The sequence below is a fragment of the Anas platyrhynchos genome, chromosome 12 (assembly GCF_047663525.1).
Source record: "Anas platyrhynchos isolate ZD024472 breed Pekin duck chromosome 12, IASCAAS_PekinDuck_T2T, whole genome shotgun sequence".
In the NCBI taxonomy this organism is placed as follows: Eukaryota; Metazoa; Chordata; class Aves; order Anseriformes; family Anatidae; genus Anas; species Anas platyrhynchos.
Window position 1 is genome coordinate 13,293,965 of NC_092598.1, and position 16,366 is coordinate 13,310,330.

The 16,366-nt window shown below is 52.5% G+C and overlaps 1 protein-coding gene across 3 annotated transcripts in view; it reads right to left on the reverse strand.

The window, feature by feature from the left end:
• GNAO1 (G protein subunit alpha o1) overlaps positions 1 to 16,366 on the reverse strand; it is a 130,784-nt gene that overhangs the window by 40,656 nt on the left and 73,762 nt on the right. For 2 of the 3 annotated variants that reach the window (XM_038185398.2, XM_038185400.2), the window contains exon 4: positions 6,465 to 6,625. In XM_038185398.2, the coding sequence (XP_038041326.1) occupies positions 6,465 to 6,625 (161 nt within the window). Of the gene's footprint in view, positions 1 to 6,464; positions 6,626 to 9,634; positions 10,038 to 16,366 lie in introns of those variants that run through there. The other variant, XM_038185401.2, reaches the window with a different exon arrangement.

The window sequence follows — 16,366 nt, forward strand, 5'->3', positions numbered from 1 at the left end:
GGCCTCCACCCTGCTTTGGGTCAAAAGAAGCATCCCTGGGAGAGGCTGCACCTGATTTTGGTGAAATTGGCTCTCCAGATGAACAAAGACTGGGGTTGGGATGCTGGAAACCATCGAGCTGCTTTCCAAGAGCACATCCTTCCCGTTGTGCTGTTGCTCCAGCTGACACTCAGATGCAGCCACGGAACAATCGTGATCCCTTAACTTCCGAGTCAAACCTTGGAGCCTGGGACCTCCAGCGAGCCCTCAGTTCTGCGAGGCTGCAATTTCGCCTCCTGGCTGGGATAACGGAGGTGTCACTACCAGAGCCAGCCCCACTGCAGACCTGGCACCCCCAGAAGTGGCGGAGCTGCTCCTCCCTGCAAATCCCATTTGCATCTCATTTGGGGGGATCTGCGCCACGTTGGCGACTCCAGGCAGCCAGCTCCGGCCCTTAGCAGCTCTTTTGTTCTGCTTATCGCAGGGGGAACTTCATTATTCAAAGCTGGTGGGCATATTTACTTACAGGGGTAAATTAAACCATAAATTCAGACAAATGTATCTACATCTCTGCCCGTGATGTATTTTCCCTGTCTGCTTGGGCTCTAAGACACAAAGGTGGATTGTTCAATAAACAGTGCAATGCAGTCATCCCAATTAATTGGATTGTTCCATTTACGCCGCTACTCCCCCCAATTAAACACAAATGAGCTCAAGTGACAGGCACGAATAAGAAGGGCGGACAGAAAACCATATTCTAATGCAAAAGCTGTGATAAGAAAATGAAATCTATGCACCTGATGGGAATATTAATGCAAAACCTTGACCTATAATTTTTCTTTCTTCAGTCTGAGAGCACCAGCAACAATTGCAGCTCATTAAAACGGACCGTGTCCTGATAGCTGTGCGTAATGCCCACGTCCCACAAGTCCCATGATCCGAACGCTTACCTTGCTGCCAAAAGCAATTTCGCAGAGCTGCACGGTCCTGAAGCACAGAGCACTCGCCTGGGGTAATGAAGCCTGGGCGGATCGCTTGCACAAGTACTAAATTAGGGCTGGTGGGCTAAATAGGATCGGCTATCCACTGCCTGGCTGTGCGTAGCCTCTTCTCCAGAGTCCCTAGGAAAGCTGCACTGCTCTCCAGCCCCATCTTGGCCAGAGATGTCCCAGGGATTTGAGGACACCCGCACACGAGGTGCCTTTGGAGCTGGAGGGAGGGTCACTGCCCGCGGTGCTCTCAGCTCATGGGGTCTGTGGCAACAGGGCAACAGCCCCAACCCTGAACACCCCTTCTCCCTTTTGAACACAGGGTTATGACGGGGAAAAAGCCAGCAAGCAAACCCAGAAGTGCTGGTTTCGATGGACCTTGGGATTTCAGCCAGCCCCGTCCCCTCATTCAACGCAGCACCAACTTCAAAGCTAACTTCAGTTTGAGACTCAGGGGGCTGAGCTGTGAGCAGTGCCAAGGACGGAGATTTTACAGCCTCTCTGGGCAACCTGTTCTGATGGCACCGTGCTGGGGCTCAGCCTAGAAGCAGTCCCTACATCACGACAACGTCTGGCTCTAATTTCTTAGCTCTTTTTTTGCGAGGTAAAGTGCGCGTTGGCATGTGGGATGCAATGAGCTTTGGCAAGGCAGGCGATACCAGCACGCAAAGACAATTCCTCTGCAAAGAAAAGAGATCAGAAAGCAGCCCCACGTGAGGCAGGGCGAGGGGGAAGGCAGAGGTATTTTATCCTGCGTTCAGTGCCACATTTCCACAAGGCCCTGCCAGAGCAGCTCCTGGAGATGGAGCGACTGAAGTGGTGTCCGGATTGGGCTTGGTTTTTGGCACAGCCCGGAGATGTCAGGGCTGCAGCTAACTGTGCCAGGGCAGCCGACACAATCGCATCTCTCCCCCTCTCTGGGCACAGCGAGGTCTGAATCCCTCCTTGGAGGCAGCTCTCCCTCCCTCTGCTCCCAGCACCGAGAGCCAAAGGCAGCAGCGAGCTTCCCAGCCCTGACACCTCAGACGTGTGAAGACGGATGGGTTGAACGCAGGCCTAAAATGCTTTGCAGTTTCACGGTAGTTTCACAGCCCTGGCATTACTGAATGATCTTTCAATGTACTTGGAAGCAGGAGGAGAATAACTTGAGATGGATTCTGGCTTTCTTGTGTGTGTGGACGTGCAAACTGGCTCTGCCTACACATCTTGCCTGTGTGGATAGGCACATGGCAAACTGGTGCTCGTGTGGCTCCGTCTGCTCCGTTCCCCTCAAGTTTGGGGCTTTTCAAGGCAGGTCCCTGGCCCTGGGTGCTTCAGATCCCAGCTGCCCTCTGCACTGTCCTCCACTGACCAGGCTAGTGAGGAACTCGAGGATGGGAAACACAAGGCGGTTTTTACATCCGAACAAAAGCAGGAGATTAAGGAAACCAGCTGGAAACCTCCATTTTGCTGATTTTGAAAGCAAAATGTGGGTCACAGATGTGCTTCCACAGACAGAAATTGGCTGGACAAGAAAAGGCATCAGCAATGCCCAGACTTTTTGATGATCAGAGGTAGATTTAGCTCCCAGGCACGGAGACAAGAAAGGAAGAGGAGACGAAGTAGGAATAAAAACATAATCAAGAGATTAGGAATGTAGAACTCAACCCACCCGTAAATTTGCCTTAGGGAATGATGAAAAAATGCAGTAATGAAAAATGATGAAACCCACTGCTACTTCTTGCTCTCTTCCCTTCTCTTCCTGTCCGCATTGTTTTACTTTTTGCTGTACAAGACGCAGGAGGCCTCTTATGGAACCTCCCCTTTCCTTCTGTCTCATTTTTGCTTTGCAGAAGTGCTATTTTCTACTTTTCCTTTGCAGCAGGTATAAAAACCATGCTAAAGACAAGCTGAATTTAGAGCCTAAAAGAAGTAAAAGTTGCAGGAAAGTCCACGCTGTTAGGCAGGCATGCACAGGAGAGCAGACAGCGATGTGCTCCTGCCCATCTTTGATAGGAGGGACGTTATTAATCACTCCGTGTTTAGGCTAATAAGAAATATTACATCTATTTTCAGAGAAATTAACGACAGACTAATAAGAACCATGCTGCTAGCTCTTGGAGGTTGTTGATTAGCCTGTGCCTTGGTCTCCCAGGGCACAGAGCAGAAGGCCTGTTGTTTGAGCCATTAAAAAAAAAATCAAGGTAAAGCCCTGGAAGAGCACCGCAGGATCACTGCTGTGCTGGCCAGGGGAGCGAGGCTGGTGACAGAGCAGGGCTGGCTTTGTCTGGCTGCTCTGTCTCGTTGGAGGCCGTCACTGCGGAAGCTGCAGGACGCAGGGGACAGTCACAGTGTCTGGCCCGTGTCCCTTCATTAAATAAAGCAGACGCTAATGCCCCAGGCCAGGGCTGACCTCGGAGCAAAGCCCAAGCAGCGGTTCCTTGAAAATGTTTCTGAAAAGCTCGCAGCATAGCCAGGGGCGTGCGGCACCTGGGGACGAGGGGAGGTGCCTGAGCTGCTCCTGATGCTCCCCTGCTGCTGGCCACCAGCCCGCGGGTCACCCGGCCACCTTCAGGCTATGTGATACATGCCGCGCAGCCATGAGCCCTGGCCCCAGCAGCAAACTTCCCAAACTTCCCTCCTGCCAAAAGTGCCAGGCCCAGCACCAAGAGGAGCCTGAAATAAGAGAGGTGCCGGTACGCCGGCAGCCCAGCTCACCTCCATCACTGGTTTTCAGCCTCTGGAGAACTCCACATTCAGCTTTTTTCTGGGACTTATTTTTCTCAGCCCTAATGAAAACCCGTTTTGTAGTTGCTGGTGTTTCAAAGCCTGTATCAGTGTCAATAAAGAGAAGTCCTTTCCCAAGAGAGAAGAACAAAAAACAGAAATCTGTCTCGTTTTTTTTTTTTTTTTTTCTCATGCAGAAGAAAACAACCCCGAAGCACTGCAAGATTAAATGAGAAATGTGCCTCTTTCCACTGGGTGTCCACTGGGCGTGAATAAGTGCCAAGTGAGCTCTCGCTTCCATCGCCATCTGGTGCGAGGCACCAGGGCCTGGAGGTGCAGCGGGATGCCTGGAGGCCCCGCTGCCCGTGGTGGCTGAGCCCCCAGAGGCTCCTGAACGGGATGCGAAGGGCTTTGGTACCTTCAGCACACAAATTGTTGTCCAGCCACAGCAGAACCAGCAGCCTGGGGCAGGAAAGCCTAGGGTTTTCTCAGCCTGTGGGTAGGAAACGGGAGCGCTCTTCTAGGGAAAGCTCTGGGTCCTCTTCTTCCCGTGACAGATTTGTGGCATTGCCACCCCCTTGAAAGGTGTTTTTTCTTTTTGGGTCCCCAGTTTTGAGAAGTGGGAAATGCTCCAAAAGCCATTTTGCCAGCTTCATGTGGCAGATCTCTGCCTTGGGTGCATCCAAGAGGGTGAACAGCAATGCACCCTGCCACCAGCTCCCTGGGAATGTGGGTCTGTGTGCTCCCATTCTTCATTCACACGGCTGAATCCATCATTTGTCTGCCCTATTATAAAAGATAGCATCGATGTTTAACCAAATAAGAGGCATAGCTTAGTGATGGGACCCGGCAGGGCAGCCTGATAGTTGGACTTGGTGATCTTGAAGGCCTTTTCCAACCTAGATGGTTCCCTGATTCAACTGATTGCAGAAGGAGTAGTGCATAAGCCAGCAAGCCTGAATTTCTCCTCTCCTTCCATCCTTTCTCCTATTATCTTCTCTCTTTTTGCGTTGACTGGCTTGAGAATCCCAGTGCAGCACAAGAGACTTTGTTAGACACCGAAAATAATTGCACTGGGCTGCAACTACGTGTTGATATTGTTGTGAATACCACAGCACAGAGCCTAGAAGCAGCTTGTGGTTTCAGAGCCCTTGCTGATGAATTGCCCAGCATCTGGTCACATTGGGAGGGCTACGCTTGTTATTTTCAACTGCTGTAGTGCACGGAAGGAAAATCAAAATGCTTTCCTCAAGGTAATTGGCTCTAAAACAATTGAAGAATTTTCCACAAGGTTGTAATGCAATTAGGACTGGCATTCTCTACAATTTATCTCTCTAATGGTATGCTTTTGCCATCAGATCCTTATTTTGTGCGAAAAAAAAAAAACTGGCAAGAAAAGGCAGATTTTGCTGTTACCGGCAATACAATATAGATTAAGCAGAGCTGTCCACCCAGTCGTGATTGAAAGTCAGCATAATGTTGGGATCGTCACTCGGCTGTAGTGGTTCGTGGTGTGGAACGGTCGGGTGGGATGCTGTGACACCAGGCACACATCTGCAGAGCTCCCGTTTGGGTTTCAGGCGGTGCCAAGCGATGTGTCATCGCCGCTCGCGTTCTGCTGCAGCGCCGCAAGAGCAGAAATAATTCTGCGCTCCCGAAGTGCCCTGCCAGCTTGGATGGGAGGAGCTGGTGCAGGCTGGTGACAATCAGGGCCACCGCACGGAGCAAAATCATCAGCCACCCCGGCGTTTGGGTCCGTGTTTTGATCGACATCCAGGAAAAGTCTAAGCAGAGGTGCCAGACAATCCAAGCAGGCAGCAGCTCCCGAAGAGCATGAGTCAGCTGCTGGGCTTGTTGACACGGGACACTGCGAAAGCCAGAAGCATGGACAGAGCATTCCCCTGTCACCACTCTGGGAAACCTCTACTGCTGTGGCTATCGAAGCAGACTGCTGGGGAGTAACTGGGAAAAGGATCACTCTGTGCTTGCTCGTTCCTCATACTTCACCACGATTTACTGAGTACTGTCCAAGACACAGTACAGGGCCACGGGGACTTTTTGCCTGACTGCAACAGCTGCTGGGACTGAAATTATGGCATGAAATGCTTTGTCTCCCTGCCTAGGTAGAGGCGAGCACGTTGGAAGAATTACCATTAGGAATGGGTCTGAGCTGGAACAGGGGGAACACTCGGTGTTTCTTCAGAGCCAGAGCAGCTGTTTATGGGCAAATGTCCTGTTTTTATAATGGAGTGAATCAAAACCATGGACTCCATCATCATGAAGAAAACCTCTGGCCGTGGTCCCTAATGGTATGGATGCCATCGACAGTATTACGAGAATAATGTGCCGCCGCCATAAATGCAAATACTTCCCCTACCCTTCTGTAGGACTATCAGAAAAACAAACCCGAGAGCTGTACTGCTATACAAAGCAGGGCACCACACCCTCCTGTTATCTGTCAGACAAATGAAGAAGCCATCAGCCACAGACACAGGTTGGTCTGTCTCAGTTGGTTTGTAGAAACCAACCTTGAACAGTTTGGAAGCAGTCTGAGCACCTGGCCTCAGGGTCCTGGACCCCAGACTGGCCAGAGGGGGACAGGAAAGTCCTGCCTGCGCCTTCCTACCTTGCAGCAGCCTGTGACACATCACAGATCCTCCTCTGTAAGCAAAGCCATGGTCAGATCCAGTGCTGGGAGGCAGCTAACACCTTTGGGGTCATTGTGGTTAAAATTTTAACAAGTCCAAATGCATCTGTTTAACACAAAAATGTATCAACGGGGGTACTCACTATTGGGCCGAGTCGTTAAGTTGATATTCCCGGGACCTGTTGAAGCATTCCTGGATCCCGGAGTCTGCCCAGAGTCTCATCATAGCCGACAGCAGCTCTGGAGAGAAGGGCTCTGTGTCCTCCATCCGACTTACGACGTCGCAGACCATCTTGGCATCAGCCTGCAGAGGGAAGAAACGAGAGGTCAGACGGATGCTGAAGGCAGAAGATTTCAGAAACAGCGCACCAGGCCTTCAGGGGCAGGGGGCTGTGTATTCGGGATGGGGCTTCGGGATCCACACCGTATGCTCCAGCAGGAAGGGCAAAAGGAGGATGGAGCAAGATTTCCTTGGAAATCTTGTCCTCCTTTTGCCCTTCTCGTCCTCCTTTAGCCCTTCTTGTCCTCCTTTTGCCCTTCCTGCTGGAGCAGGATCGGGTCCTTGTGCAGCCCACCTCGTGCCAACACATATTGCTCATCCGCAGACAACGGAGTTGGCACTACATATGGGCAGAGCCTCTCGGTAGCAGGAAGAAATCCAGGTATGCACAAGTACATCCTACACCTATCGGAGTGCTGCATCCCCTGCAATGGTCCCCGTTTTACCAGGTTCGTGACCTTGCTGAAGCAGGGACCATCTGCAGCAGAACGGGCAGCAAAAAGGCTCCAAAAACAGTGCATTTCAGCTGCTGGTTTATTGCTTTTTTTTTGAATTCCTGTTCTTTCCTACCAGCCTGTCTCTGCGACGGGGGCTAACTCCTGTTAACATAACACCTTGGCTGTCTGCGCCGCTTTGTGACTCAGATGGAGAGGAATCTCCTGTGGTTAAGGAGTATGGCAGGGCGGGCAGGGCCAGCTGGTGGTTTTCGGATGGAATCTTTTTTCGGTGAGAAAAATCTGATTCACTGGAACCGCAACTTCTCCTGCAGGATATTGCTCTGACACAGCCCGGGTCTGGAAGATGTCTCAGATTTGGGATGGGAACGTCTAGACAGGCTCGGAACAGCTGAGCGCAGCCCTCCTGTGACGGCCCACAGGGGCTGGTGCTTCCCCCGTTTGTGAAGCAGGACACCCGAATTCGTGGCCACCTCTGCTCGCGTTGCAGTAAGGAGCCCTCCCACACACCCCCCCTGCCCCGGCTCCTGGAAGCCCAGGGGTGCCGGCTAATCCACAGAGGTTTTCTTTCATAGCTTTGTTAATTGAAAAAATTGGCGAAGTCTCACATTTCTGCCAGCTGACACAAAACCAATTATTATTACTATAATTAATTGGCAAAGAGGAGCTCTTATCCTGCATTTGTGCTTACAGCAAGCTGGTGCAGACGACCTCCTTGTTTCATTACCTTTACTCACGTCCCATTTGTATATCCCTGTTGCCATCCCTGCACATCCCCATCCCCATTTCCCCCTGGGCTGGATCTCTTTGGGCAGCTGTAGGGTTCCCAAGGGCATCGGGACGGTGTCACCTCCCCAGCCCGCTGGGGAATCAGCCCCCTGGGGTCCAGGCTACCAAAACATGAGCCCGGGATGTCCCCAGTCCTGTGCTCCCGTGTCTCTGCTGTATGAAGAGGAGATGGAAAACAAACCGAGCTGCCCTAGGGACTGTTCCTTTGGTCACTGTGATGATTAGATGTGGGGGAGCACCACGAGAACCTGGTTGCATGGCTAGGAAAGACAACGTATATGGCACAGACTGCACGGCCAGGATCAAAACACTTCTGCAGCCCCTGTTTAATGAAACTGATGAAAAATCACAGGGCACCGAGCTGCTAGCACTGGAGACGGAAGCTGCTGGAGATTTCAACACTTGAAGAGCTTCAGTTCCCCAGAACATCGGGTCCTTACGGGCTGAAGGCTCAGTACTGTATGGAGACATCATCCCATAAAACTTAATGGGGGGGAGTCTCTACGCTTTGAAGACTTTATGAACATGAAGTCTTTTTTTCACAGAATGCTTAACTTCATTTTGTAGTGCCCAGAAATCCTTCCAGCCCTCCGAACAGCCTCTGCTCATTTTCGAGAAATAGTATTGGTGACTCACGCCTCAAAGCCAAGGCAAACGAAGAACCTTGAAGAGTTCACTTCATTTCAAAAGCTTGTTTTCTGCCCCGGAGGGCTTCGTGAGCTCAGTGAATATTCATAAATCATCGGTATGGCTTCCCTGCCCTGCCGCAGCTGTAATTCTCCTCCTTCCCCAGGTTCTAAATAACAGGAGAGCTGCTAAAGGCCAGCGGGCTCGGGGCTGCCATCCAGCTCACGGACACGCTGCTGACTTCAGCTGTGTGCTTAGCAAGCTGCCCAAAGTGCTCTGCAGCGAGATGCTTTCGGTTAGGGGTGTAGGAAGCCTCTCTTATGTTACCTGCAATAAGGTAGGGGGGGATTTACAGGCCTAAGTCTCAGATCTGCTCATCTCTGATGGCCTCTTGGCCTTGGTGTCCCCTTGCGGGGACAAGCATCCCAGGCCACAGGTATCACGTCTGCTCGGGCCGGCCGTGGGGCTCAGCTCGCAGGGCAGGGCGTTATTTTGGTCGATGTGAGCAGAGAGAAGCTGCAGCAACCCTGCAGTCCCCGGGAGTCTCTTTTGCGGATGGCCAAGCTCCCTGCAGGAGCTGCAGCTGGGGCAGGAGGGCTCCTTGCTCCTGCTGAACGGGAGCAGCCCTGTCCCAGACTGGGTTTTGTTTTGCCCAGCGAACCATTCCACTCTCGATTTTGTACACCCAGCAAAAGCAGGGGAAAGGAGCAGCTTTAAAAATACTCCTCCCCCCTACCAAGGATAAAACCCCTCTGTCAAGGAGCGTGGGGCCATCCACGAGTCCATGCATTTGTTAGATGCTTTAACGAGCAATTAAGGAGCCAGGAAGAGCAGATCCCCCTTTCTCTTCTCGCTCTCCAGGCTGCATCTCAAGCTGGGAATGACATTAAAATCTGCAGCCCCCTCCGGGCCCAGCAGGTAGGTTTTTAAATACTGCCTGATTGACTTTTCTCCTCCCGCCTCCCCCGGGCCTGGCGCTCCCTCTTCTCCCGAGGTGAGAGGCGCTGAGCCTCCTGCCACGCTTTGCGGCTGTGCCGAAGCGAGCAATTAAATAAAGCAAAACAAACCAGACCAAGCGCCCCCCCCCCGCCTCCCGCCCCGCCTCGCAGCTCCCATCCGACGGGGATTGAGTTAATGAATATCACGGTGGTATTTCAGCTACCTCCGGAGCTAAAAATAAGCAGCCGCCTGCCCCTGGGACCGCTGGAAGGAGGCACAAAATGGTGCGGTGCTTCCTCCTCCAGCCCTGCCCCTGCACGTCCCCAGAGCCTCCCCTCTGCGCTCTCGGGGCGGACAGCACTCGCCATCTCGTCTCTGGGGCGATGCTGAGAAGGGTGCTGTGATTTCCAGGCTGGTGGGCACGATTTTCATGCCTCTGAAGAGGTCTCATCCGCTCGGTTGAGTCTTGGGAGGCTGGGAGAAGCTCACTCAGCTCGCTGCCTCGTTAGCTGGGTGTCGCGGCGAGGGCTGGGATGATTTAATGTGGAGCTGACGGGTTTTGGGGTTGGTGCCGGTCTCCTTCAGGCTGGTTCTGATCTGGGAGGAGCGTGACCCCCGGCATCCCGCCGCTACATCAAGTGGCTGGCGTTTTGTCACTGCGGGTCAGACCCTGACCTCAAGCTGATTGTCTTTGGGTTATTCATTACCGAGAGCAGGACTCGTTCAGCTCCGTGTCACTCCCGAGTGCTCAATGTGTCCACCTACAGCAGGAAAATTGCAGCTGGCTGGCTGGGTGTTGGCTGTGAGAAAGAGCCGAGCTCCCAAACCGTGGGACCGCAAATCACACGCTGGGTCTCTAACGATCAAGCTAAAAGACCAAATGGCCCCTTGTTAAAAAGCAAACCTATGCTCCTGGGGAGGAACTGGGGAGGGTTCGGTATGGCCGGGACAAGGTGGGGTTTTACAAGGCAGTGAAGTCCCCGGACAGAGGTGAAGAAGCAGCTTGGTAACTTTCTGGGAAGCCACCGAGACTTTTATCTTCGCCCTGCATCTATCCGGGCATCAGACACACGGTATAAAGCCAGTTCACACGGGGAGCTGCTTCCTCACTAACCTGGACATAACCACGGTTATTTAATTGTCTCCCATATGTCATTGTCACCGAGCACACAGGGGATGTGCAGCAAGCAAACTTACGACTTCGCTTGCAGCAGCCACACACCCCAATTAATTTGTTACCTTGCTGGAAGGAAGAGGGGCTCCCCATAGCAGGCAGACATTACCGGCAGTCATGTTTGTCTGTGCAAGCCATTATTTTTCATCATGCAGATATAAATCACTCCTAATTATTTGTTCCTCACCCAGCTACGATCTGTGCCTGCAAATGTCAGTGGCGCTGCTCGTGCCCCCGCCGCCGCAACGTTGCATTGAAGTGGGGCTCCGAGGTCCCCATCTCTCCGACCATCCGGCTGCCACCCTTTGAAGCTGTCTGGACATTAATTAGGGGACGTCTTTCCCCGTTAAGCAACAGTCTTCTGGATGGAGAGATTTTAGGGGAAAGGGAGAGACTTTTAGGAGAGACTTGTAGAGACTTATGTGGAGCTATGTGGTACAAATCTGCTAAACCTCACACAGCTGCACTGACTTAGGCTCACAGGAGAGCTGACCCCGCTGTGCCATACTGCATGGCGCTTTCTTTGGAGAACTAAATCTCAGTAAATATCATTTTTTTGCTGTTATTTACTCTGATTAATCATACATGCCACTCAGCCCATCTCAAAGGTTAACACTGGGGCAATTTCCTCTGGTGGCGTATTGTACTCCAAGCTGCATCTCAACATTGCAGAAAAAGAGCAAAAGAGCAGCATTAAATCTTCCTGGTGGTGCAAGAAAAATCAGAGATGTGGTGCTTGCCATCAGCAAGGCAGTCTTGTGTAACCCAAAAAAAAAAAAAGAGGAGTGGCTGTGGCCAGCCAGGAACCTGGGTGAAATCGAACTGATTTACTGAAAGCATCCAGCAGCTGCAAACGATGTCCCTGGAGGGGGGACTTTTTTGGGGGACCAGATCCTGGCCTCGAGGCACAGCTGTGTGCATCTCTGCCGCATCAGGGAGAGAAACGAGGACCTGTAACTCGGGGCAGAAGGTAGCTCATAAACCAAAAACCTCCTCCTTAGGCAGCAGCTCGGGAATCTGGACCGTGTTTCACAGCTGAAGTGTGGCTGCAGCACAGCAAAAGCTGGTTATTTTCACACTCCTTGCAGCCTGAATGAATTCTGGAAACAAAGCAAAGCTTGGGAATACGCCTCTTCCAGAGGCACTCAGGGCCCGGGGCCAAGTCCATAGGAGTTTCTGCAGGCACTGAGCAAACAGCCACACGTGTGACTCTCCCCCTCACTCTCCTCCTCTCTCACACATCTGTGTCTCAGCGCTGACCCCCGAATCTGTGGAAATCTGGCACGAGGCCATCGCCGTGCACCACGGCAGGGATGGCCTTCCCCTCCTTCAGACACCCACCCGCCTCCACGCTCAGTGCAGGCCCTGGCGGGGCCTGCAGCCTGCGGGGCCTGCGGTGCTTTCACACCAAGGCAAGGCCCGTGGTGCTCTCTAACGACCTGCAGGCAGCCAAGCCGAGCCCACCAAATTCAGTTAGCTCTGGCTGCCTTTCCACAACGTCACGCCAGCCCGTCTTCCACCCTGCCCGTGTCCCAGGGCTCACGGAAAGGCTGGGTGGCTCGGGTGCAGGGCTGCTGGCAGGCAGTGGTGTGCAGGGAGCAGCCCGACAGCCCTGACGTGCACAGATCTCCTGAGGCCGTGCTGTCTGGCTCACAATTAGCAAACCCTGGTTTTTATATCCTGCTGGAGCCAGGACGGGCCCTTCACCTCAGACTGCCTTGGCCGAGCAATGTGTGTGTGCCTGCTGTTTGGTCTAGGAGCTCCCTTCCTCCCGAAACGCCACTGCTGCTGTGCTTTCTGCCCGCTGCTCAGCCTGGGGAGACACCGAGCAGGGCTGATAGCGGAGGTTATCGTGGCTCCAAGGCAGCTTTGTCTTTGGTACTACTTTGGTTCCCAGCCATTCTGTGTGATACCGCAGCCAGATAAAACCGGCAAGCCCTTATGTGGGTACAAGCCTCGTTCCCCCTTCCCTGTTTGCTTGGCCCCGCTGACTGTGCCTGGCAGTCCTGGGAGCTGACGAAGGGGAACACAGCAGAGAGGAGCTGGTTTTCCACGCAAGGATGGGAACGCCGGGAAGCGTGTGTGAAATGGTCTCAAAATAGGTCCTGAACCACCAGCTGCACTGAAGGGTACGGAAATGCCCCTCAGAACCAATTTCCTTTTTCTGTCGCAGGAAACCTCCTCCTTCATATTACATCCTCATATCCCTTAGCGAGGGAGCAGGTGGAGGCTAACAGGTGAAAAAGTGGCACCTTGTCAGCATCCCTCTGGGGACAGACGCTTCGGTGGCTCCTCGGACCTACAGGCACCGCGCAGAGGGCCTGGGTAAGGGACCCGCGAGCCCAAACCTGATCCCGTGCTCACGGAAAGGGCTGGCGGTACCTTCAGGCACACACAGCGCTGCCCACCAGGGAGAGGATGAGCGAGGGAGGCGCAGATGGGGGACATTACCCGCATGGCTTCCTGCTCGGCAGGGAGGTGCTCTGACGCGGCGGCGAGGAGGGGACTGGGAGCAGGGAAAGGCGAGGGAGCGAAATCCTCACAGTGCGTTGCTCTCGCTGCTCTGCCCTTCTCCTCTCTCCAAAATTGTCTCTGCTGGGTGGAAGTCCATAAAATTAAGCAGCAGCGGAGTGCTTATGGTGCAGTAAACGGCAGGGGAATGTCTGATATCCCCCGGTGGGAGAGCAGCTGGGGAAACCACATCGGCTCCCGCGATGTGCAAAATAAATGAACTGTCCTGCAGTCCCTGCCAAGCGAGGGGCTGAACACGGGCTGGGGGCTCCGGGAACACGCCGGGGCCCCGTGGAGCCTCTGCTGGGCTCAGGAATTAGCCATGGCTTTAGCCTGCGCGTTTTCCACTCTTTGGATGTCTTGAAGATTTTCCACATCAGCATCTCGCCCGCTGCAGGGTGGCAGGGCAGGGGGGGCGCCGACTCTGTCCTGAGAGCTCTCCTAGCCACAAAGGGGAAGGGGCAGAACGGGAAAAGAGCCCCGGTGCTGGGAGCATTCTCAGTACAAAGCAGGATTTTTTAGCATCTCTGGCTAAATGCCGCTCTTGTATGATGATTTATAGGGCAGCGTCCTCCTGCTGGGAAGTCGTGCGGTGCGGGAACCCAGTAATTAGCAAAATCTTCGGGGCTCGATGCTGAACGCTGGGTGCTCATATCCACTCCAGTTAATCCCGCTGATTTATCAGCACGTCGTATGACGAGGGACCAAGTCTGTAGGTTGCAGCTCCCTGAAGGTGTCTCGACCAGAAAGAGCCTTGTTTCACTTTATGGTCCTATTTCACTTGGAGATCTGTATTGAAGATACGTACTTAGAGGACAAAGTGAACAGAAAAAAATCCACACACACCAAAATTTCAGCTTTCCTACCAAATTTCAGCTCCTTGTGGCATCCTTGTTGCCTTTTTTTCTTCGCTGTAAGCCGTACTTGCTCTTGGGATATCTGCTTAGGGATTTCTTCCTGCTCTCCACTGAAACAGCCACAGCAGGGGGTCGGTGGGGTGTCCACTGCCCACGCCGTCTGCCTGACAGGGTGTCCCAAAATTATTTCTTACACCGATGGTGGGAGAGCAGCTATCACAGATGCCAAATAATAATGGATTTTCCACTTGACAGCAGAACTTAAAATTAGATGATGTGAAAAATCAGCATGGATCAAACATTTCCCCCTGCCGCCTTCTGTAAAGCCCCCCAAACCTCTGAAAATTTCATTTCACACCCAGTCAAAGCACTTTCCTTGAGCCCTACCAATATACTTCGTCTTGGTTTTGGTTTTTCAGGGGGTGGGAGGTTATTGTCTGCAATGCAGGCCAATTTTCAAGCAAAAAATCTGTTTCCAAATGAAAAGTTGAAAAAAATCATCAAATCACTCTGGCCTTCCAGGACTGAAAATTTATTTTCTTCCTTTTGAAAAATTCTTCAAATTTTCAAAGAACCTCATTTTGGCCATGACTACCTCTAGATTTTGAACTCATTTAACAAGTCTTTTTGTTTTCTTCTAGTCTGTTTTTCAGTAAATTCATCAAATATTTCTGTCCAGGTCTAGCAATAAGCACATCAGGACCCTGTTTATCAGGCATCCTTTGTTCGCCGCTTATTTACAGTTTTAATTTGGATTCGACCCACAATTTTCTGTCTTTCCATCTGGTATTCCTTCATCAAATGCCTCACAAGATGATCACCACTGGGTGCAGATGAAAGGGTTTTGCTCGTGTTCAACTTGAGCTTCACATGAGCAAAACGGGGCTCGCGAAGCCTGACATCTCCACGCCCCAGGAAATTGTGCCAGAAACAGCTTCCAAAATTCAGCGAGGCTGCACGTACCCCTGGGAAACGTTTGAAACTGCCGTTCTTAAAGCTTTGGGGATGTCTGCAAGCCCCCAGAGTAAATCCCAGTGAAGCAAGCCCTTCCTCCACAGCTTCTGGAGAAGAGCAAGAGCGTGTGGACCTAGGGTACAGTGGAAGCACAGCGTGGCAGGATTAACGTTGTAGACAATTTTTTTCCAGTTCCAGAGGAAGGAAAAAGCTCCGAGGAGGATTTATGGTCGGGATGCACGTACGCATGGCGAGAGACAGGATGGCACTGGGGTTTTATAGCTGTCCTGGCAGTCGGCTGAACATTAACTACCAGGGCATCACGTACGGCAGCGAGGGCACTTGGGGAACTGAGTCACTTCTGCAAACTCGCCTCGGCTTCCTCTGTTTGTTTAAAAAGTACGTGGGGAAGAGGGCCCCCAGAAAAACAGCAGCGCTCTGCTTTACACAGCTTTCCCTCCCAAGCACGATGATCTTCTGGGGAGCCGCTATAAAAAGAGAAGATGGAAAATCTGCTCCTCGTTGTGTGCAAACCTGCAGTTGCTCCAAGATGTTCCCTGGCAGCGGCTCTCGATGCAGCTAACGAAGGCAGCTGCCCCAGTAACGCACACACCTACTGCCTCCAACTACGCTGGGTTCATTCCTTTTTCTTTTTCTTTTTTTCTTTTTCTTTTCAGTCTCCAGCTGCACACAGGCAGCGATGGAGCCACACGGAGTTGCTGGAGGTCTCCGTGCTCACGTTAACGTGGTGCAGGGGATGGGCTGAGATGAGACGAGATGCCATTTGCTGGTCAGAAGGTTTCCCCCATGACTTACCATTCCTACAGCCTTCATTTACCTTCCCTACCTCTTCATTTCCAGCTGCTCACAGACTTTCTTTGCAGGGAAGACCAAGAAGCCTAGGAAATGGGGAATGAGACGCATTTGGATGTGGTCCTGCTGGGAGGAGAAGAGGGATCTGGTGGGGTCCGTAGGCCTGCTGAGGACATGGGTGCAGAAGTGGCTGTTGGAGGTGTTTGTGGCTGCCTACGAGCCCCAGTTTATAGGGGATAAAGTACAAATTTGCAGCTAAATCTCTTCTGCGCTGCTCTATCTCCAGTAAAATCGAGCCCCCAGTGCCTGCAGGAGGCTCGGAGGAGCTGTGCCTTTGATCAGCAGGGCTTACAGAGACTCACCCTCAGCAAGTTTCTGCTTAGCAGAGCCAAGTCCATGCTCACAGACTTGCTTATACGTGGTTCCGCATTGCTGCAGAGAAACATTGTCCTATATTTTCCTTACAGGAGCAGCAAGAAAGTTCCCCAAACTTCTGGCAGGGCACGGATGGGAGAAGGGGAAGGAGGGCAGGAGGGAAACCTGGTGGCCGGGAGCCATCTCTGGTCACCTCTGTCTCGTCTGTGCCCGTGGCTGGGCACAGGGCTCAGGCTTGGTTTCCTGCCAGGCTGAGAAATGGCACAGAAAA